A 22,640-nucleotide genomic window follows, 5' to 3' on the forward strand; every position below is an offset into this window, starting at 1 on the left:
TTATTTTCAAGAGATCCTGCATGGGAACCTGCCTGGTTGTCCTATGGCCAGGTTGGCAGCAAGAGCCATGGGAGTAGCTGGGGAGGGGGGTAAAGCTGCCCCTAAATCAAATAAATAAAAATACTTAAAAGTTGAAATAATCAGAATATTTAAAATTAAAATGCTCACTTGTACCACAGAGCAGTCATTATTGCAAAGAGTAAAGACCTGGCTAAGGATGAAGATGACAGGGGAGCATCTCAATCGGCTACGCTTACTGAGCGCGTGTACAGAAAAACTATTGGGGGGGGGGAGGAATTTGAGAAGGAAGCGCTGAAAAGGTTTTCAGCAAATCCAATAAAACTTGTTTCAGTGTATAGATTTTTTAAAAAAGTAAAATGGAAAACGGCATGTTCTTTGTAATTTTGCAGAATATACTCGTTAACCTCATGAAAGGTGCTCCCTGGTGTTAATTTAGTTTGCAAACTTCTGAAGATTTGGACATATTTTTCTTGAGCGCTTGGGGTCAAAAGAAATTTAAAAGAGCTATGATGGAGACATTTAATTCCAAATCTTGCTAGACACCGAGCCAGACAGAGGACAACGACGACAGGTGGATGTCCCAGCATAAATCCCTGGGTACATCCATGGCGGCAGCCCCCTTAAACAGCGTTGAGAGAAATGCACTCGGCACATGCTCAGAGACACTCACTACCTGCGTGCGACTGCATTGTGCCCAGGGGTGCCAACTTGAATAAAATATTTGGGGGGGGGCAGGTAAGCCTGCATAATCGATCACATGATGGGGCGCACCCACAGCATTTGAATGGCAATGCCCAACAAACTTTTTAAGGGGAGGGGGCAGGCCGCCTCAAATATTTTATTTTATTTTTTGTAGCGGGGGGGGGGGAGAGCGAAGGGACCTCTGGCTCCTATGACTGTGCCTTAGCGTAGGCGTAAATAAATATATATTCCGAAGCGGGGATGGCAGCATCTCTTCCGTCGACCAGGCCCTGCATATTCTGAGGCAGGAAGGCCGGCCGGCCAGCCGGCCGGCTGCTTCCCTCACGGCCGACCGGGCTACGAATCCGGGAGCAGAGGCCTCACGTCTGGAGAAGGCCCGAGCCAGCCCTCCTCTCCGCCCTCTCAGTCCACCTGGCAACGGCTGGAACCGAGCTGGGCTTCGCGGACGACGCGGAAGGGCGGAGCAGGCTGAGCCGCTCTGTGTGGGCCGAGGCTATGAGAGAGGGGCGTGCCTAAGGAGGTAGGCCTCGCCTGGGCGTGGCGGCCCGCGGAAGCGGCGTGTTGTTTTGGGGGTTCAGCTATGAGGGGAGAGGACCCCAAGGACGACGCCTGAGGAAGGGGTTGCCTTCTGGCATGGGCATAGCCAAGATTTTTTTGGGGGGGCAGGCTTTTGTTACCGGGGGGGGGAGAACCTCATATATTGATTTGTATTGATTTTGATTGATTGGGGGGCAGCTGCCCCTCCCTGGCTACGCCCATGAGTTCCAGTAAGGATGGAGGTGACACAGTCAGGGTAGTGGGGTGGTGTATTGTACTGGGTCCCTATTTTCATTGGAGAAATGTTGGAGGGTATAGAATAGGACATCCCTATTTTCATCAGAGAAAAGTCGGAGGGGATGTATCTGTTTTCATCACAGAAATGTTGGGAGGTATTGAATCGTGTGTACCTATTTTCATTAGAGAAATGTCAGGGTATGTATTGGGGAGGCTCAGGTAAGCCCTGCCCCACATAATTGATCACAAGACACAGTTCGCATCTCCCCCCCCTCCCCCATATTTGAATGGCAATGCATGCCCATGAACTTGGAGGGGTGCTGGCTCCTTAATTTTTTTTATGGGTGGAGCAAAGAGACCTCAACACCTAGGACTTTGCTCCTATGTATGGGGTACATTATTATTATTATTATTAATAATAATAATAATAAACAGCAGAGAGTCTTGTGGTACCCAAAAGACTAATAAGTTCACAGTGGGGCATGTGCTTTCCCATAAAGTGATGCCACTACAAATGTGTTGGCCTTTAATGCTGCTGCTGCAAGATGATCTCTTTGATTTTCCTAACGTAACAACCCGCTCTGTAAATTAATGATAATAATTTTATTTGTAGGCTGCCCATCTGACTGTGTTGCCCCAGACGCTCTGGGCGGCTCCCAACAGAATATTAAAAACACGATAAAGCATCAAACATTAAAAACTTCCCTAAATAGGGCTGCCTTCAGATGTCTTCTAAATTATTACAGCAGTGTGTGCCTGTGGAAATGGATGATGAGGGAGGAAATAAGCCACTATACATGGAATGGGACATCAACAGAGACCAATTCAGCCTGCTGTGTGATTGTATTATTCTTATTCATTTCATTTTTATACCACTATATTTTTAAGGAAAAAATATCAAAGCGGTTTATAACCTACATTAAAACATCAAATAAAACAAATCCAAACATTACAGAAGGAAGTCAAATATAAAGCACACACTGTTAGCTAGAAACTGAAATATTAAATGCAGTCTCTTGAAAAGTTAGAGAATCATAGAATTGTTGAGTTGGAAGGGACCCCAGCAGCAATCTCAACAAAAAGCATTGTTGAGGGCCCCATCTCTGCTGGAGGTCCAGTGCTAACGCACATGCCCGCCTCCTGGCCCTGTTCCTCCTCACTGTCACATCCTGCTCACCTGTCCCCTTTGAGCAAACAAGAGAGATGACAGAGCAGCTTCCTTCACTTGCCTTGTGCCTTCCCTCTGGGGGAACAAGAGTGAGAGGTTAGCAGATGGGTGAAGGAAAGAGGAGGTAAATCCACTCTGAAAGGGTGTCCATTGAGTGCATCTTGCCCAAGGAGCGCCTGTAGCTGGCCCTGCCATGTGTTTGTAAGTGTATAGTAATGCCAGATTATTTGCTCAGAATAAGTATATTCTGATTTGTATTTTACATGAATGTGTCTCTTGTAGGTGCCATTAAAAACTCCAGGAAACACCAAAAGATGACTTTAGATCTGTTCAAGAGCTATATAGAAGAATAGAAATAGAATAGAATTTAACTGTGCACCATATAGGCACAAAATTATATTTTATAGGATATATGATGAAGTGGTTTAATTAGTGGTTTCACTGTTCTATCCAAATCTTCACAGAACTGTGGCTGATCTATATAATTGTCTTCTTTTTGCTAACAGTAAAAATACATACATACATACATACATACATGCATACTTTGGGGAAGGGTGATTGGGAGTGACAGCCTATTATTTCTTTCTGCTGTATTGAGCATGGTGAGTAGTTACTGTTTTTAAGGTTATTATACTCGATGAACATTCTTCTTAGTTTTGGGGCAGCAACTGCAAATCTTGCCATGTTGTTGTCACAAACTTATCAAGCCAGACAACAAACTTATCAAGCCAGAAACAAATCTTCACTCAGTCGTCTGCTTCAGTCATCTTACACAACAATTCAAGAATATACTTTGCTCTCGGTTCAGAATACAAAGGTCAATATAGTACATAATGGTATAGATCTTCAACTGCCACGTATACAAAGCTGCTTTTCTACTGGTATTTTTCTATAAAAGGTAAAGAGACCCTTGACCATTAGGTCCAGTCATGACCAACTCTGGGGTTGCGACGCTCATCTCGCGTTATTGGCTGAGGGAGCCAGCGTACAGCTTCCAGGTCATGTGGCCAGCATGACAAAGCCGCTTCTGGGCAAACCCAGAATTTATTTATCTACTTGCACTTTGAGGTGCTTTCAGACTGCTAGGTTGGCAGGAGCTGGGATTGAGCAACGGGAGCTCACCCCGTTGCGGGGATTCGAACCACCAACCTTCTGATCAGCAAGCCCTAAGCTCTGTGGTTTAACCCACAGCACCACCTGCGTCCCGAGCGCCACCCGCATCCCATAGCATCCCTCTAAATATTCTGAGGACATAGTCTGAAAACGCAGAGCCAGAAATGCCTTCCAAATGAGCAAGTTGGTAAATCATACGGATGGTTCTCAAAGCCCTGTGTGTTTTGCTGTTCTCATTAGGGAAGATTCAGGGTCTGGGACTTCTTTTCTAACTCCACCTCTCCCCTCCTCCTGCCCCAAAAACATGCATGTCAGAAGAGGAAGATAAGAAAATACCACAACATCCTGTACTGATGGCACTGCTGATCTTTAATATGTGATTTTAAAAGGTCATTCATGATAGAATGGGTTTCCTGTGCTGTTTAATGTTTCTCAGATGTTCAGAATGAGCTGTGGTTGAAGACAGAGTGCCACTGCTTCAATTTCATTTTGGACAGACGTCATGAATTGTAACTGGATTTAAGAACCACCTAGATCTTGGTCTAATGTGGGTTTCAGACTAATGTAAATGTGGCTGGATTTTTCTTTGATCAAAGCTGGGATGTAGTGACCCAGTGAACATTGTATGGAACTAGGCTGGCGACTGAGTTTATAGCAAGCCTTTCCCATGCTCGTTTTGTCCAAAAGCAGAAGCTGATTGTGAAATGATGGTTGGGTATGGAAATAGGACAGGAATGAGGAAGCTGAATGTTGCATATGTAGGACTTGATGGTTGCTGAGTAAGCAGCAAGCTGCAAAATATGGCTGGTGGGTGGCTTGTTACTAATCGTGAAAGGAATAATAGGAGCTTGTGAGGAGTGATGGAAGAAAGGGAACAGATTAAAATAAAAAAATGTGTGCATGTGAAATGCAGATGTAACAGTTTTCGTCTTTCTCTTTCATTAGATGAAGGTTATTAAACATTCTGAGGAGGTGCTGAAGGCAGCCCTGGTTTCCAAGGACACCCAGCTTGCAAAACTTTATGAGAAGTTTAACCCTAAGGAGAAGTGTTTGTTAAATGAAGCATTTCGGCCAGGCAGTGTTCTTTTCAAGCCCATCACGCTGCATTCTGAGTCGGATTGGATCTCCTCACACCCAGAACCCACCCAGGATTTTGCACAATTTTATCATGACCCTTGCAGAAAGACACCAACTCCCCAGAAAAATCGGATTTATGTTCAGCCCATTGGTAATGCTGCCTACAGAACCTTATGGCCAATAAAGCATGCTAACCAAGCTAGGCAGGTTCTTTAAGGAGTCATTAAATAGGAGCTAATTAAGCTGGTGTTTTTCAAGCTTTCCACCTTCAGGGAAGCCTTTCCACTTTGAACAGTCTGTGCCCATCTACCACAGAGCCCCTGGACATTGCAGCAGATATCACTCATATTTTGGGGTGCACTTGGTTGACACAGGAAGCCTCGCCATATGCCTTATTGTATGTCCAGTCCTTTGAAGTCTAGAAAGTGTTTCATGACACATAGGAATTGGTTAATCAGGATGAGCTACATGAGAAGCATAGAAACCTGCTTTATATAGAGTCCTGGGGAACATCTCTCTGAGAAGTGGGCAGAAAGAAGATCAGGATCTGCTGGTAGATAGATCTCTGGGTGGTTTGCAAGGTATGCCTAGCCGGGGATTTTGACTTTCGATTGTCTAGCAGTAGCAACAACACAGCGGCTTCTTAAACCTAAATTAGACTGCTGAAATAAAGAAAGCTAAACAGGAGTGGGCATTTGCATGAAAAACTGCGGGCAAAATTGAGTTATAGAATTAAAAACAAATTCCTAAGCTCAGTGTATGCTTATAGTCACCCTCATGTATTCAAACTAATGTATGTATCTTGCACATGGCTTTGGTTCTTGATGTTCTAGTAAAAAACAAGGTGGGCCACAAGCCTAAAGTCTTCCCACCTCTAGTTTGCACTGAGTGGTAGCAGTTCTCCAAGATTTCAGAGAGGAGTATGCACTCTACTGCTGAGCAAAAGAACTTTAAAAAGGATGTCCTAGTTATATACTGTAAGTGTAGTTCAAACTTTTGTTTACAAGTCCCACTGATATCAATAGACTTAAGCATACAGGTATATCCCATTGCAATAAATTGAATTTAAGCATGTCTGCTCTGTTCTCATTTGCATCATATATACAACCCTAATTTTAACCTTTTCTACTTTTTGAGTGCTTGCCTTTGTAGAGTTTTTGCTTTTTGTATGCCATTAAAAATGGAAAATCTAAATTTGACCCTCAGATAATGTTTCCTGGCTTTGATAGCCAGTTGTGACTGTGCTGGATAGTTTTGCCAACAAACCCCTTTTCACTTTTATCTCAGCCCCCCCCCCCTGGCTTACTACCGTATTTGGAATGGCAGCCAAGACAATGTGGCTCTCCCTACCAAAATATGCAGGAGATAAATATCGTGCCCAGTGGGATATAAACGGACAGATAAAAGTAAAGCCAAACTGTGTACATGTTTACTCAGAAGTAAGTCTAATTAAATTCAGTGGGGCTTGCTGCCCAACAAGTAAGTGTATATTTCTCTGCATTGTGAACCTTCTGCCCTATGACTTATTAAATGAGAGATAGCCAACGTGGTGCCATCCAAATGTTAGACTACAACTTCCATTATCTCTGGCCTTTTGCCATGCTTACTTGGGCTTATGGGAGTTGTAGTCCAACAAAATCTAGAGGGCACCATCTTGGCCACTCCTGCATTAGATGCTCTTTGGCAAAGCATTATCTCTCTGCCTTTGTTCCTCATTTTTAAAACAAGACTAATGGTGCACATCTCAGAGTCTTATTCTAAAGCCAGACAAGATAAATATTACAAATCATGGGACGTAGTCAACTAAATTAATGTGGTAGCTGAAGCCAGCACAATGATTCTCGCTAGCACAGCATGACTTCCCCTACCCCGCTCCCTCTGTGCCCTCCCCAAATCTGCTCAAAAGCCTTGCGAGAACTTCCAGGACAGCACGTCTGGGAGGGAGGAGAGGGAAGATTGTTCTTTTGCGAGCAGAAATGTTTGCACTGGTGGAATGATTTCTTTAGCACTATACTGAATGCAAACCCATATCTCATATTTTAAAATACTGCTATGTATACAATAGCTCTTCATGTAGTTTGGAGTGGGGGGGGGCTGAACTATACAGCTGAAGTTATAACATGCTGCTTTTCTTCACTGTTTTTTGGTAGGTTCTTTTGGAGATTCCAGAGTTAGCACAGATGTCTACATGAAATGGCTGAAGGATTACTGTGAAGCCTTTTACTATGGCTTGATTGTAAGAATCCTAGGACCAGTGCCAGTTTCACACACAGGTTGCCCTTTTCGGATCAATGAAAACACACACAATCTGCAGATTCATGCAGGTACGAGCAGTGCTTTTTTTCCCTTTAAAAAACTGTTTAGGGGTACTCTCATTTTCCTACTCATATTGAAATACTGCCCCTCAATGAGGCCAAACTTACGGTAGATTCACCAAATGTTTAGGGGTATATGTACTCCTGTGTACCGCGCCCCCCCTCGAAAAAAAGCACTGGGTATGAGGAACAGATGGAACACTTTTGGATTGGGACCTTCTCATGGCGTTAAATCAATTTTGCCAGTTCTGTGAGCTAGATTATAAATCTCAGCTGTGTTAAAATAGCATTATGGCACTCTTTTTAGCAAGTAAGAACACTGAGAATTCTTACTCCTGAATGACTGGCTGTAATCAGAAAGCAAATGAACAGGTGCTCCAAAAGTTTTCAAACTCTCATGGATTTTATGCCAGCTTCATGCATTGAGCCTTTGGGATTCTTCCGTGTGAGCCTGTCATTATTTGAGCCTGTCATTTCTTAACCATGAAGGCAAGAAGGGTGACCGGCAGTTCACACCAGTTGCAAAGAGCAACGCTTAGAAATAAAAAACCTAGGAAGCTTCTTCAGATTTGAGAGAATTTCTCTGTCCAGCCCATTGTTGCCTACTCGGACTGGCAGCTGCTCTTCAGGGTCTTGCTATGTGATCTTTTTAACTGAAGTTGCCTGGGATGTGCTTTCCCACTGAGTTATGACTCCTCCCAGTACTAGTGCTCCTGTTCAGTTTTTGAAAGATTTTGTCACCTGTGGGACGAACAACAGCTTTGGGAGGTTGTGTGATTTACAGTCCTATTTAATACATGCATATTCAAGAATAAGCCATACTGAGTTAACTGGCTGTATAGGTTTGCTGCCTTAAAGCAGGAAAACAACACTGGAGTTTGAAAGGGTTACATACCCTCTCCCCAAGTGCCACTCAGTCTTGCTATGGCTGCTTTCTCATCTAGGTTGGTCCACAGAATGCTTGTTTCAGTTAACCATAGCTAAGGCAAACCACAGTTTGTCTCAGTTCTGCCATAACAGTAAACTCTACTTTGTTACAAACAGAAGCAAAAACTTCCCAATCTTCTCCATGCCACATAAGGAGATGAAATGAAGAAGGGTGCACAGTTCTGTGACTCTCCCAGGCTTACTCACATAACAACAAACCATTATTTATTGTCACAGTGACTGTATTGGGGTGATCATATTCACACTAACTATATCTGTCTTAAAATCTGGTGTGTAGACTCTTGATAGTAGGCAAGAGTTATGACAGCTAGATTCCCCTTTCAACCAAAAATTATTTATATCTGGAGGGAAATTCTGGCTGTGTCCTTCCCCTGGCGCTATAGATAGAGGCCTGTGCGGAAACAAAATGGGAGAGTACAAAACTGCAGTTTCATTTGCTTAGTGGTAAACCGAGTGGTAGACTTGTTGGTTTTGCTGCTTTTCTCTGTGGAGAATGCTTAACTCGGGCGTAGGTAAAGGACATAGATATCTGACATTCCTTTTGTATGGAATGGCTTAGCATAAAGACCCTCTAAAGCTGCTGGGAAATAGTGGGTTTGGGGACACCCCTCCCCTTCACCAAAAGCAGTCTCTGGGCAATGTTTGTACATGGCAATGTGTAGGCACAGGCCTTTTGTAGTGGAAAGCAAGTGTGTAGGCATAAGCTCTCAGCTGGCTGGTGCTCGAAGTGGGTGGCTGAAAGCAAACCATGACACTCACTTCTTGCTTCCCTCCAGCCCAGCACAAGCCCAAGGAGGAGGCAGGCTTATCCTGTTGCCCTTCAGTCCTGAATGTTTAATGGAGCTTGGGCTGGAAGGAACCCAAGACAAATTCGCACAATGCCTTCAGCACTTACAAAGGGATGAGCAGAATTTGCCTCCCCTGGGTCAGAAGCATTCTAAATGTGATAGGCTCAGTGGTTAGAGCAGGCATCCCCAAACTTCGGCCCTCCAGATGTTTTGGACTACAATTCCCATCTTCCCCGACCACTGGTCCTGTTAGCTAGGGATCATGGGAGTTGTAGGCCAAAACATCTGGAGGGCCGCAGTTGGGGGATGCCTGGGTTAGAGCGTGGTGTTGATAACACCAAGGTCGCAGGCTCCATCCCCATATAGGACAGCTGCCTATTCCTGCATTGCAGGGGTTGGACTAGATAATCCTCAGGGTCCCTTCCAACTCTACAGCCCTATGATTGTAAGCCATCACAGGCACACGAGAGCTTTCAGATCCTGGGCCCTCTTCCATCAAGCCGAAACTTCCAAAAGCAAGGAGACCTACTGGAGGACAGAAGGAGGGAAATCTCTTTGCCCTGCTCTCTCCCATAGGTTTCTTTTTTTCTGTATATCTCTACTTATTATTAGGTATTGCAAATGTCACATTAATTTTAATAGAACTAGATAGCTCCAAAAGCCGTCTGGAATTCTGAGTTATGCTTTCACTGTGTTAGGGCATTTACAGTCTCCTGTCCTTTTGCTTCTGCTGAGAGAGACCTACGTCTGTTGTTCATACAGGCCACCTCTTGAGTTACCTAAAGAAAAGAAAGCCAAAGGATGCTTTTTGCATTGTGGGAGTAACCATGATAGATCTTTACCCAAAGGACTCTTGGAATTTCGTCTTTGGCCAAGCCTCCTTGACTGAAGGTATATACATTGTTTATTGTTTTATTACGTAAGTCATCAAAACTATATATGACTTTATTTTGATAATGAACTTCTTCTATCTTTGCACAAAACATCAGTAAGACTGACTACAAGCCAACTATTTTTTTGAGCAGTGGGGCTGCTCCAGAAGTGCACTTTTTATTTTGGTATATGTATTTATATATAAAAATACAACACACATTGAGGGGAGAGCATTTCTTATTTATCAGTGCTCATGATGAGGAAGAAAGCTTGGAGAATTGAGGCTGCTTCTGGGGGAGCTGTGCTGCACCTCTTGTTCCGCTGCCAACCCTGTGTAGTCAGTGTTAAACTTTGCCAAAGATGGAATTCAGGTTGGCATCTTTCCTTCTGGCAAGCTGATGTCCAACTCTGAAGCTGCAGGCATCCCACCTGAGGACAGGGTGTGATGCATGACTGCATGGCCATGATAGCAGAGCTCAGCTTGTGAGAATGAAGGATGTCCTCCACACAGCACAGACTCTGTCCAACTCTGAAGCTGCAGGCATCCCACCTGAGGACAGGGTGTGATGCATGACTGCATGGCCATGATAGCAGAGCTCAGCTTGTGAGAATGAAGGATGTCCTCCACACAGCACAGAGGCTTCTGGCATAGGCATTATTTACTTACACAGGATCCTAGAAGCCTTTGTGCAGATCTAGCATGGCTCTGACTGTAGATGAGGGGTCAGGAACCTGTGGCTCTTCATCCATCAGCCCTGACCATTGGCCTTGTTGGCTAGGGCTGTTGGGGGTTGAGTTTCTCCACTCCTGGTGTACATCGTTCCCTACCTTCCCAGCCTTTGAATGGCGGAGCCAGCCTCTTCACATATTGTATAAGGCACTGGCAGTAATTATAAGTAGGCTGAACAGAAGGCCCCATGCTAGTATGAACCTACAATGAATATGGCTGTGCAGATTGTTGTGAAATTTCTGCTGTGATAGAACATGGTTTGTGCCTGCCACTAGAGCAACTGGGCTTTTCCTTCCTACCCCATCATGACACTGGATTTCACACCAGGGATGATAGACATTTCTGCAGAATTTCCAGCTTGGTGTTGTGAAAATGAATATTCTTCTGAAAAGGTTCTGCTGAGTTCTTTCGATTCAATAAAGGTCCAATAAACAGTGCAGAGGGAGGGAGGATTTGCAAGAGGGTTGCAGTACATCGCTTGACCACAAAGGGGTGGCAATAGCACATACATAACAGTTTTATAATGAAGTCTCCTGTGCTGTCTAAGACAGTAGGGCCATTCTGAACCATGAGGATAAAACTAGGTGAGATTGGGTCTCTTCTCATTTTTGCAAAAAACAACTGGGGGGGGGGGTCACACTCAGATATAGATATAGATGTCAAGGATATCCATTTCCTCCAGTATCATTTTCATGATAAAACCTACCACCCCCTTCCTGAAACTCGGACCTTTGCAACACACCGCCTTGAGGTGTGCTAACGAACAACAGCTCTTACCAAGTTCAAATAGAAATTTTATTTGAGTGCAATGAAGTGGCTCGAGTTTTGAGCAAGTCATTTTCTCTTAAGGTAAGAGGAGAGTGGTCAGATTCAAAAGAGGGCTCTGGACTCCTGCACCTTTATTAGTCACACACGAGAGACAATTTCGGTAGGAAACTCAGTAATGCAAGTACACTTGCTAAAACTCCCATCTCTACACAAACTATTAAAAGTGCAGAATCCCTGTCCTCTCTTCACCTGACTCCCTTAACTCTTACAAGAGAGTAGTGAGCTCCTTAGAGGAAGGGTAGGATTCAAATGTAAAAAATAAAATAAAAACGCTACCGATCAACTTGCTTGAAGCAAGTTGCAGCTAAAGGTGGGGGCTGCAGTTCTGTGGCTACTCCCAGCCCCACCCATGCTTTCTCAGCCTGACCTTAGTCGTACATGTCCCATTCCCACAGCAAACTTGGAATTCTTTTTAGAGATGACTGCTGGGAAGCCACAGCTGGCCCCAGGAGTTCTAGGGAGCACATGGGACCTTGGGACCGTAGGAAGCTCATGTGTCTGAGCAAGAACATTTTTGTAGCTGGACTGATCTCAACCAGGGCCTATGGGTAAGTTTCCTCCATGTCACTTCTAGGTGGAAGAGGGGAGGAAGCCTCATTTCTGACTTTCTAGAAGTATTGTACTTGCTTTTCCAGTACGTAGTTTATTCAGCATTTTGGTGCTATTATCCTATCACCATAGCCGTCTGCCATGGGCGTACCCAGGATCAAAACTAGGGGGGGTAAGGGGAGGGGCCAAGGCACAGAAGGGGAGGGGCCACAAAGTGGACGGGGAAAGTGCAGTCAGAGGCAGTCAGAAAGTGATGGGCAGAGGCGGAGCACAGCCCGACAGAGCGCACCGTGGCGCGACCTCCCTCCAGCTGGGAGATTGAGAGAGAGATTGAGAGAGAGAGAGAAAGAGAGATCTGGAACCGCGCAGACGCCCCTCTCTCCTTGCGACCCTGTTCTCAGCAACTGCCGACCCCTGCATGGTTTTGCATGCGGGCAGATGACGGAGCCAAGCTCCTCCCGCTGCCTCGCGATGGCCCAATCGAAAAGACCCTGGCCAAAGGCGGGCGCCTTTGTCACAGAGAGGAAAGCTGGGGAGGCGCCGGCAATAGTGCAGCCGCCGCTGCGCCAGGAAAGGGGGCAGCAAGGCAGGAGTTCGCCAGGGCAGGAAGGCCCTCCCTGGTTCCCCGCCGTGCATGGCTTTGCCTGAGGGCGTGACGGGGAGCTGGAGGGAGAGCGCGGCGCGACAGGCGGGAACGGCGAACTCGCGCTCCGCTGGGCTGTGCCCCTCCCTAGAAGCAGGGCTGATGGGCGGAGACAGAGCCCAGCCCAGCCCAGCGGAGCACGAGTTTGGCGTTCCCGCCCGCCGCACCACGCTCTCTGGTTCCCCGCTGTGCTTGGCCTTGCCTGAGGGCGCGACGGGGAGCTGGAGGGAGGGCGCAGCGCGGCGGGCGGGAACGGCGAACTCGCGCTCCGCCGGGCTGTGCCCCTCCCTAGAAGCAGGGCTGGTGGGCGGAGGCGGAGCCCAGCCTAGCGGAACGCGAGTTCGGCGTTCCCGCCCACCGCGCCACGCTCCCTGGTTCCCCGCTGTGCTTGGCCTTGCCTGAGGGCGCGCCGGGGAGCTGGAGGGAGGGTGCGGCGCGGCGGGAATGGCAAACTCGTGCTCCGCCGGGCTGTGCTCCGCCTCTGCCCACCAGCCCTGCTTCTAGGGAGGGGCAGCCTGCGGCCCCCACTTGCCCCGCGGTGGGTACGCCCTTGTGGGGGGGGGCAGCTGGCTTCTAGAGTAGGGCAGCTGCCCTAACTTGCCCCGTGGTGGGTACGCCCTTGCCGTCTGCCCTTCGTGGGAGTTTAATTTGATTTCCTCTTTGCATTGTTAAGGAATGGGGATCTTCAGCTTTGCCAGGTATGACAGTGATTTCTACAGTGCAAACTACAAAGGCACACTGAAGACTACAAAGAAGCTTCCTCCGTCTGACTATTCTGTGTTTGATGGCTACTATACCCCTGAGATCACAAGCAAGCTGCTTCTGAGGTCCTGCAAAGTGGGTGTGCTTTAGATTCCTGGCACTACATTTCCACATCTAAATCAAATCTGTGTTTTAGTCGCCCCGTTTCCTTTAATTCTTTGATTAATTTCCTTTAATACTTTAGTTCTGTTAAAATAAGTGGACTTACACCATAGCTGCCAAGTTATCCCCTTTTTAAAGGGATTTTCCCTTATGCTGAATAGGCTTCCTCGCGAGAAAAGGGAAAACTTGGCAGCTATGCTTACACTGTTTATTTATTTTACTTCTTTAAGGCCATTTCTATACTCCCTTTTTTATTTTTATAAAGGTCTCTAAAAGGCATCCACAAAAAACACAATGCTTTGTTGCTGGCAGTAAACCAAAATGATGATATAATCCCAGTTTGGTCACATCACTGTGGCTTGATGGCCTAGCCCTAGCAAGGGAGTATTTGAATCTAGAATAACAAACTGGATATTTAGCAGTCCTCCAGAAAAATACATGATTTTTGTCTTGTGTGTGGTGTTTGGGAGGCTCATGTTGCTTGGATGTGCTGCTTTACTTTGGCTACATGAAACCTCTCAGAATGGGCCGCTCAATTCACCTCCCTTTTAAGACAACGAGGCTTATCCAGCCCTGCTTTCCCTCAGGAAAACCCATTGCCTACCACTGAATTAGAACAAATGTCAGTTGGGTCATCCCCTTTCAGATTTGTGTTTTTGTTCCAATTCAGCGGTAAACTGGGGGTTTTCTCGGGGAATGTGGTGGGGCAAATGAAGAACTGCTCGGACCCATGCCTAGAAATCATGGGATAAGCGGAATCACAGACAAACCTATAGTCAGCTCACAGTTAACCGTTTTGGTTTAACTGGGAAGCAGATGTGGCTGGAGCTGTGCATAAGCAAGCCTTTCCTGTGGAAGCCACTGTGTGCAGAATACCTAAACAGCTGTTAAATGGTTTTTGTTTGGGGAAGTGAAAATACAGTATCAGGTTTTGTTTTGGGAGGGTTTATTGAGTAATGCTCTGAGTAACAGCAAGTTCAAGTTCACAGAAAGAGCAAGAATTTTATCACCGTTGAGTGTATACCTTGTCTTGAAAAAGAGCTAACAATACAGTAATTATTATGGATGGATGGATGGATTGTACCTCTCTCATCTGACTGGGTTGCCCCAGCCACTCTGGGCAGCTTCCAATACGTGTAGAAACATCATACATTAAAAAGCTTCCCTATACAGAGCTGCCTTCAGAAGGTTCAGAAGACCTGTAGAAGGTCTTCTAAAGGTTGTATAGTTACTCATATCTAGTGCCGTGGGGGATGTCAGGTCCATAGAACACGCACTCCAATTGTTCCTTGTTTCATTTGGTCCTGCGTTTCAGACCTTGACTCACGAGATTGGGCACATCTTTGGCCTGCATCACTGCCAGTGGTTAGAATGTGTCATGCAGGGCTCCAACCATTTGGAGGAATCGGACCGACGCCCATTGGATCTTTGCCCCATTTGTCTGCGCAAGCTACAGTCCGCCCTGAGCTTCAACATTCTGGAAAGGTACAAGGTACGAAAAGATTGCTATTCAGGTTGGAGACATCCATTCTTTTTGCCTCTTACCCTAAAACTAAAAATGGGTAAGAGTTACCCCAGCAGTGCAGGAACTACTGCAGGCTGCTCTTAACTTACAGGTTTTTTTTGGGGGGGTGTGTGTGCATTAATGTAACTTTTGATTTTACGTCTCATTTTGTATTTAACAGATAGAGTACTTTTTGCTTATTTATTGTAAGCAACACAGAGAACTTTGTTATGGGACAGCATACCGTAACAATGTTGAAAATGAAATACCGGTAACTTAAGACACGAGTTATCACTTTCTCCTCTGTGACCCCCATCCCACCCTGCCTCCTTGTACAAACAACCCTGTACAGATTGTGAGATTAGATGGTTGAGGATTCTCTGTCCTCAACCCAGAACTACCCTAGATTTTTGAGAGGTGAATGTCAATAAGCCACTGAACTGCTTAAGAACTGGTTATATTTTAACACACTATTCTCTTTATGAGGAGATAAATCCACAGATCTGCCACACACGGCCTGAAGAAATATTTCTTTGTATTTCTTCTGCTACGGTTTGTTTCTTTGCTTCTCTTTGTCTTCTTATCTTCAACAAATAAAGGCACAAATAAACTGAAAGGCCCTGGAGAAAGCTGTGGTTTAAAAAAATGCACAAAAGAAGTCATTGTTGGTGCATAATCATGGCTCCATGCCAAACCAATTGGTTTATCTTAACTGTTTATTTTATTTTTCACAACCATTTTATAGAAGACTTATTTCTCCTAGGCACTGCAGAAGTGGATGGAGGAAGAAGCTACTGGAATAGAAGAAGGGCTTAGCAGTGAAGCAAGGCCAAGTTTGCAGAAACCATTGGAAGCATTTAAAGAAAGTTCTACAGAAGTAAAATCCTTTGGGGTGTAGGTAACGTTAAAGTGAACACTCTTATTTCAGTGGTGGGTGGCTGCTAAAATATGAGATGGTGATGAATGAATGAATGATTTGTTTAGTTCTTTAGTTAGAAACTAAACAACTTGTCCTTAAAAGTTTAGTGAATTTATTTTGTGAGCATGGTTTCCTCTTGCTACTTACTTTAATTCTTTGTTCTGATCTATCAGAGAAAACTCTATAAAACATTTCAAAATACTTCAGCTACGTTGGAATCCAAAGAACTAACACCAGAGATGCATACTTGTCCCCCTTTTGATTGGCAGTCTTACCATTATCTACCTGCAGGACCGTGAGGGAAAAAAGTATTTGATCCCCTGCTAAATTTGTCCATTTGCCCTCTGACAAAGAAATGTCCAGTCCATAATTTTAATGGTAGGTTTATTGTAGTTGTGAGAGACAGAATAACAACAGGAAAAACCCCAGAAACCCAGAAGACCCTCACTGTACATACCTTGAAAACCTGGAATTCTAAAACAAGCAATGGCTCTTTGGCATAGAGTGATGTACACATTTATTTATTTTTTAATCAGAGAACATTCAGACAATATAGATCAGGCATCCCCAAACTTCGGCCCTCCAGATGTTTTGGACTACAATTCCCATCTTCCCTGACCACTGGTCCTGTTAGCTAAGGATCATGGGAGTTGTAGGCCAAAACATATGGAGGGCCACAGTTTGGGGATGCCTGATATAGATGGATCAAGTAAACCTAAGCTTTTCATTGTCTAAATTCTGTGAGTTACCTATTATAAAGCTAAAAGTCAGGAACAGTGAGGTTTCAGCAGCAATATCCATTGAAATCAGCATTTAGTTTCAAATGAATGTTTGTGAGGATTGAAGTGTCCATTATCTGAAAGTAGTGGGAATTTTCCATAAGATGACTTGACTGAACAGACAACACTGTCTGTCTTGAATACGTTAAACTAAAACATACAGGTACAATAGTTTTTAGCTATGCAATCAATTTAAATTCTCTAATAGTTGGAGTTGTTCAGAGAGTTAAGGATTATTTTTATTTATATGAAAGATTCATAGTCCACCCTTCATTGTTAACAACAACAACAACAGCAGCAACAACAACAACAACAACAATTTATTTATACCCTGTCCATCTGGCTGGGTTTCCCCAGCCACTTTGGGCAGCTTCCAACAAAAGATTAAAAATGCATTAAAACAGGGGTCAGCAAACTTTTTCAGCAGGAGGCCGGTCCACTGTCCCTCAGACCTTGTGGGGGACTGGACTATATTTTGGGGGAAAATATGAACGAATTCCTATGCCCCACAAATAATCCAGAGATGCATTTTAAATAAAAGGACACATTCTACTCATGTAAAAACACCAGGCAGGCCCCACAAATAATCCAGAGGTGCATTTTAAATAAAAGGACACATTCTACTCATGTAAAAACATGCTGATTCCCAGACTGTCTGCGAGCCAGATTTAGAAGGCGATTGGGCCGCAACCGGCCCCCGGGCCTTAGTTTGGTGACCCCTGCATTCAAACATCAGTCATTAAAAGCTTCCCTAAACAGGGTTGCCTTCAGATGTCTTCTAAACATCAGATAGTTGTTAATTTCTTTGACATCTGATGGGAGGGCGTTCCATAGGGCGGGTGCCACTACTGAGAAGGCCCTCTGCCTGGTTCCCTGTTTGATTTGTGCTCTATAATAAAAACTCTAAAAGCCATAAAAATTCTTTTTTAAAAAAGCATTAAACCATTTCTATAGTATTCCATAATTAGATTGGGTCACAAATCAGAGAAAGCCTTCTTGAACAAAACCATCAACAGCTGCATAAGTATCAAGACACTGCATCTGTCTGATCTCAGCTAGTAACCAATTCCAAAGGGCTGCAACACTAAAAGCCCTATTTCTAGTACAAAGTAGCACACTTCTGGGACATGTGGTGCTCTTTGCAGTGGCTTATCTGAGCAGCACCCAGTAGGGATATATGGGCAAGGCAGTCCCTCATCAGATAGGGTTCAGCTATAACAGATCAAAGTGCCTCAGGCTGCACTACCGGTATTTTGATCAATGATCAATAGAGGATATGAGGACGCACTGTTTATTTAGTGTACAGCCCAATCGTATGCATGCTTGTACAGATGCATGCTTGTACAGATGTAAACTCCTGTCGATGATTTACTCCTGGGTAAACGTGCATAGGATCCTGCCACAGTTTGTAAAACAAACAAGAGCGGAGGCAAGCTGGAAGCAGGTGCTGCGTATTAAAGTGCGGGTGGGCGTGGCTGCCTTCTTTGCATTGCGCCGCTAGTGGCTGATCCAGGAAGTGCAGGCTGCACGTGCGCTGAGTCAGGCACCCCCAAACTCTGCCCTCCAGATATTTTGGGACTACAACTCCCATCATCCCTAGCTAACAGGACCAGTGGTCAGGGATGATGGGAATCGTAGTCTCAAAACATCCGGAGGGCCGAGTTTGGGGATGCCCGGCTGAAGTACTCGGATCTCGCCCCGGCTGCAGCATGGGCGTGACAAATAGGTTCGCGGACAGCCGGTCGAAGTGCTGCGGCTCAGCTTTTGTGCCGGAAGCAAGCTCCTGGAGCATGAGGGCAGCGGGATTGCGCAGGCCACGGCTTTCGGATATTTCTCCTGCAAAGCGCCTACGGGCGTCCCTGCTGCTAGCTGCATCGCCGCCCTCGAAAAATCTTGCCTGCGCAGGGAGACACGACCACTTGCAACTCGCCTTGCCAAAGGGGTTGCGTTACGCGGAGCAATGCGGATTCGCCGAGCTCGGAGTTTAGAGGGAAGGTCCCCATTGGCCCAGGATCGGGGAAAGGGGCGGTGCAAAGCCCGCGCTCACACGGGCCACGAACCGTGCAACGTGTGAGCGAGCGGCGGCGGCTGCAGCACCAGCGATGGGGTAACTCAGCGGCGCAGACATGTGAGTGAATTGCCCCCTTAGGGCAGGGTGTCTTTGCCGGGGGTGCGAGCGGGGACTTGCAGATTTTGCAGGGGGCAAGCCTGGTGGTGGGTGGGACCAATCCTGAGTGGCACGAGCAACTTGGCAGCCGCCACCCCTTTCCGAGGGAGAGGGCGTCTTTGGAAGTGTCTCGTAAACAGGCGGGGAGGGATGCAGATGAAAGGGTCCGGTCGCCGGATGCAAAAGAGGCCGGGGGCTTCCGCACCTTTGCTTGGGTGCAGGGGAAGGGAATTTCAGCTAGCGTTGCTTTGTGCTGCAGGCTACACCTGCTCCTATTCCCTCTCCTGCACGCAGTTGTTGAAGGAGTAGGTGCCCTGCCCTCTTTAGTATGGGGCCAGCCTGAGGAAGGGAGGCATCGAGATATCTACCCCCAAACAAATAAGCTCGTGCAGGTCTTTGTGGCAGTCCAGGGGAGCATGATGTTCTGGGGTGGGGTTGGGGGGGGATGGGTGTTCAATAGGATTGGGGTAGCAGTGTGCAGCCAGGTCTCCTGCTTACTCGTAAGTAAGCTTCGCCAACTTCAACTGGGGGGGCGTGGCGGTTTCGTGTCCGCAATCGCTTCAAAATCGTCGCTGGGGACGGGAGCCAATGGAAGGCGGAGTGCGGCGCTTCCGGTGCAGGGCGGCGGCGGCAGCGCACTGGAATTTTCCGCCGCTGCGCAGCCTGCCTGGGAAGCCATGCTTCTCTTCGCTTGCCCAGCTGGCCGCCCTGTCCGACGCCCGGTGCGTGGAGGGCGGGGCGCAGCTCGCGCTGCGTAGCGCGCTGGCGTAATCGGAGGGTTCCCTTGCCGCCCCCTACTTTACCCGCGTGGTCTTAGGGGGTGTTTCATCTCCCGTCCGCCTCCGACAAGGAAATACAGAAAACGTCAAGTTGAAGCCTCTCCCCTGTTGTGCTCTGGTTGGAGCAGAGTCAGCCGCAAATACTCTCTCCGCCAACTGATGCATTAAGCTGGTTTTCTTTTCACATACATAGATCTGGATAGATAGATATGGAAGGGCCATAGGTCAGTGACACAGCAACTGCTTTGGGAGTCAAAGTTTCAGTCCTGTGGAAGCCACAATCTAGTGCCACTTGCCTTCCATTCTGCATCATAGCTGTGGCGCATCCTGCAGCGCCCCACAAGGCTACATGCTCGGTGCGACCCAACCGGTTGCGTTCCCCTAAATCTGCTCCTAGGAACAGGGCCAGGCCACCCATGACGCAAGGTGAAAGGACCACCTCGGATGGCAAGATGCACAAGGGCAGCAGACCCAGACACTAAGGAACACGTCACCTGCTTCTGCAGCTGCGGCGCACACCTTGGAAGACAGATCTGCCTCCTCCTCCTCCTCCTCAACAACCCCCCTCCAAATGCTTCTATTGGAGAATAGGAGGTGCTGCTGGTGTCCTCCCACCTGAATCCTCACTCCCTAATAGTCATGTTCTGGGCTAGGATATATACATATGAACATACTAAAATGGTAAAGAACAGGGGTGGCCAACTCCCAAGAGACTGCGATCTACTCACAGAGTTGAAAACTGGCAGTGATCTACCCCCTTTTGGGGGATTCAGGTCAAAGTTGTTGAGCTTTTTTTTAGTAAGGAGGAAAGCCCCATTTTGGGGGGGTGCAGGGCCAAAATGTTGAGCTTGTTTTAGCTTCTTTGGGGGGTACCAGTTATCTACCACAGACGTCCAGTGATCTACCGGTAGACCACGATCTACCTGTTGGACGTGCCTGGTAAAGAACTATGGTGTAACTGATCTCTGTTTGAGATCAATATTTGGTAACTTTTTTCTATATTGCAGCCAGGAAGTGGAAGTGACAGCTGACAGGGTCAGTTTAATTGGTTTGTACAAAGAAAGCATTCATCTGTATATTTAACCCAGCCCTGGGCTGTTTTGTTTGAGGGACCCGTGAAATTTAGGCTTTTCCTGCCTTAATTCCTGGCATGAGCTAGTATGCACTGCTCATTATGGCCCTCCACAATGCATTGTATTGTCATTATGGCCTACAGAATGGACTAACTTGTTGCTGAATTGGATGAAGTGTTTCCCCCCAAAAACCTAGCTCTGTTTTTATTCAGCTGCAAATGCTTCCCAGGCTTGTTCCTGAAGAAAAGGTGAATTCAAGAGGAAAATGTTAAAACGAGGTATTGCTTGCCACAAAGGAAAATCAAAAGCAACATTGGATTTTATTGAGACTGGCCAATATGGCCAGATCCTGGGAATCCCCATACATGCAGATCAGTGGCATCTCTAGTTTAAAAGGCCCAGGTAACAGATGATAAGGGCGCTGTGGTCTAAACCACTGAGCCTCTTGGGCTTGCCAATCAGAAGGTTGGTGGTTCGAATCCCCGTGAACGGGTGAGCTCCCGTTGCTCAGTCCCAGCTCCTGTCGACCTAGCAGTTTGAAAGCACACCAAAAATGCAAGTAGATAAATGGCGAGAAGGTAAACGGCGTTTCTGTGCGCTGCTCTGGTTTCAGTGTTCCGTTACGCCAGAAGTGGCTTAGTCATGCTGGCCACATGACCTGGAACAACTGTCTGCAGACAAATGCCGGCTCCCTCAGCCTGTAAAGCGAGATGAACGCCGCAACCCCGGAGTCATCTGCAACTGGACTTAACCGTCAGGGGTCCTTTACCTTTACCTTTTTAGCAGATGATACAAAAATACCCTTGCCAGAGCCCCTGACGATCTGGGCTCAGAGGTGGTTTTAGGGTAATGTGACTGGTGGATCAGCATTGAGTGCTGCACTGCAGGGGTGCCACAACAATGCAGTAGAACAGAGCAATCGAAAGTCTGCCACTGCTGGGCAAATAGCCCGGTCTGCTACAAGGCGGTGTGAAATGTGAAGATGTGTTATTGGACCCTCTGATTACGGAATGTGGCTTTTGGAGGCCAGCCATAGCTCATGGGTCTACCTGTCTTGATCTGCTAGATGTGGGGAGGAGTCTCTGGAGGGACCAGTGAAGTCAGTAAAATCCTGCTTAGTTTGGAGTGAATTGGCAGCCAGTCCCCCAAGGAAAACTCTGAAAGCTTGATGGGATAGATGAACTTGGATGTGATAATCAACCAAGTTTTACTCAGAGTAGACCTGTTTAAATTAATGGACCAAACTCTGAGTAAAAGTTAGTTAAATTCCACCAAGGGTGTGTGTGTAACTTCTTACTGCCTAAAGAATATTGTTTGTATTTGTGGTGCCCGCAACATGTCTTAATGTAAGTAAATATTTTCTAGAACAGCACACTAGAGGGAACTCTCTAGCCTCTTTAAAGCAAAGCCTGCTCTCACTAGCCTTACACCCTATGTGTATTTAATGAGAATTTCTGCAAAGCAAATATGTTTGAAGATCTTTTCGTAATTAAAATGGAATGTGTTGTTTTTCTTTTCCCCTTCCTTCCTAAAATTCACATCTGCATACTAAAATCTGCTGCACATTTAAAGTTTTAAAAAGAATGCTTCAAGTGAAATGAGTATTTTGTTATGGCTTTAAAGGAACAACATTTTATGGAATCAAAGAATTGGACAGGATACATTTTTCTTTGAGCGTTCCTTACAGTTATGTAAATACAGCAATTTGGTCTTGGGAAGGGAGCACCACTAGACAGATAAAGCTTCCCATCAACCAAAGGTTGTACATCTCCCCCCCCCCACTTTTCATATAGCTTTTTCCCTCCTTTTTGAATGAATGAGAACGTCCTCCAATCCATGTATGTGTGAAAGCCCCAGAAAGCCTGGAAAAATGCTCCCCCTTATTTTCAGACCTCCACATCTCCACGATACCTTTGAGCTTATAGGGACTGTGAATTGGTCTGTTGTAACTAATAATAATGCAGACAGTTTAATAAGGACTTCTCTGTATTATTAAGGACCATCACACTTGATTATGTAGTGCTTC

At 46.1% G+C, this 22,640-nt stretch overlaps 2 protein-coding genes across 18 annotated transcripts in view; both read left to right on the top strand.

The window, feature by feature from the left end:
• The first annotated feature begins 285 nt into the window (after window positions 1–285).
• Window positions 286–16,017, top strand: AMZ2 (archaelysin family metallopeptidase 2). 3 transcript variants are annotated; one of them, XM_035104042.3, is made up of 7 exons: window positions 286–1,243; window positions 4,724–5,006; window positions 7,006–7,179; window positions 9,669–9,797; window positions 13,203–13,366; window positions 14,709–14,885; window positions 15,661–16,017. In XM_035104042.3, exons 2-7 carry the CDS (start codon window positions 4,724–4,726, stop codon window positions 15,793–15,795), a joined length of 1,062 nt encoding a protein of 353 aa, XP_034959933.1. In that variant the 5' UTR covers window positions 286–1,243; the 3' UTR covers window positions 15,796–16,017. The 3 variants fall into 3 exon arrangements, with proteins under 3 accessions (XP_034959933.1, XP_088517537.1, XP_088517538.1); XM_088661411.1 differs by having other exon boundaries at window positions 876–1,243; window positions 15,670–15,917; XM_088661412.1 differs by lacking the exons at window positions 286–1,243; window positions 4,724–5,006 and adding an exon at window positions 6,163–6,294 and having other exon boundaries at window positions 15,661–15,917.
• Window positions 16,018–18,586: 2,569 nt separating this feature from the next.
• ARSG (arylsulfatase G) overlaps window positions 18,587–22,640 on the top strand; it is a 115,928-nt gene continuing 111,874 nt past the window's right edge. For 9 of the 15 annotated variants that reach the window (XR_015947992.1, XR_015947999.1, XR_009557209.2 and 6 more), the window contains exon 1: window positions 18,587–18,723. The gene's annotated coding sequence lies outside the window, so the exon portion shown is untranslated. The remainder of the gene's footprint in view (window positions 18,724–22,640) is intronic. The other 6 variants (XR_015947993.1, XR_015948000.1, XR_015947996.1 and 3 more) reach the window with 2 other exon arrangements.

The sequence above is a fragment of the Zootoca vivipara genome, chromosome 2, assembly GCF_965207765.1.
Source record: "Zootoca vivipara chromosome 2, rZooViv2.hap1.1, whole genome shotgun sequence".
NCBI lineage: Eukaryota > Metazoa > Chordata > Lepidosauria > Squamata > Lacertidae > Zootoca > Zootoca vivipara.

Excerpts from the sequence above, each read along its gene's own strand:
- AMZ2 (XM_035104042.3), top strand. The coding sequence starts at position 4,724 with ATGAAGGTTATTAAACATTCTGAGGAGGTGCTGAAGGCAGCCCTGGTT. Across the intron at positions 5,007-7,005 it reads GATTTATGTTCAGCCCATTG|GTTCTTTTGGAGATTCCAGA; the intron begins GTAATGCTGCCT and ends GTTTTTTGGTAG. Across the intron at positions 9,798-13,202 it reads CCAAGCCTCCTTGACTGAAG|GAATGGGGATCTTCAGCTTT; the intron begins GTATATACATTG and ends TGCATTGTTAAG.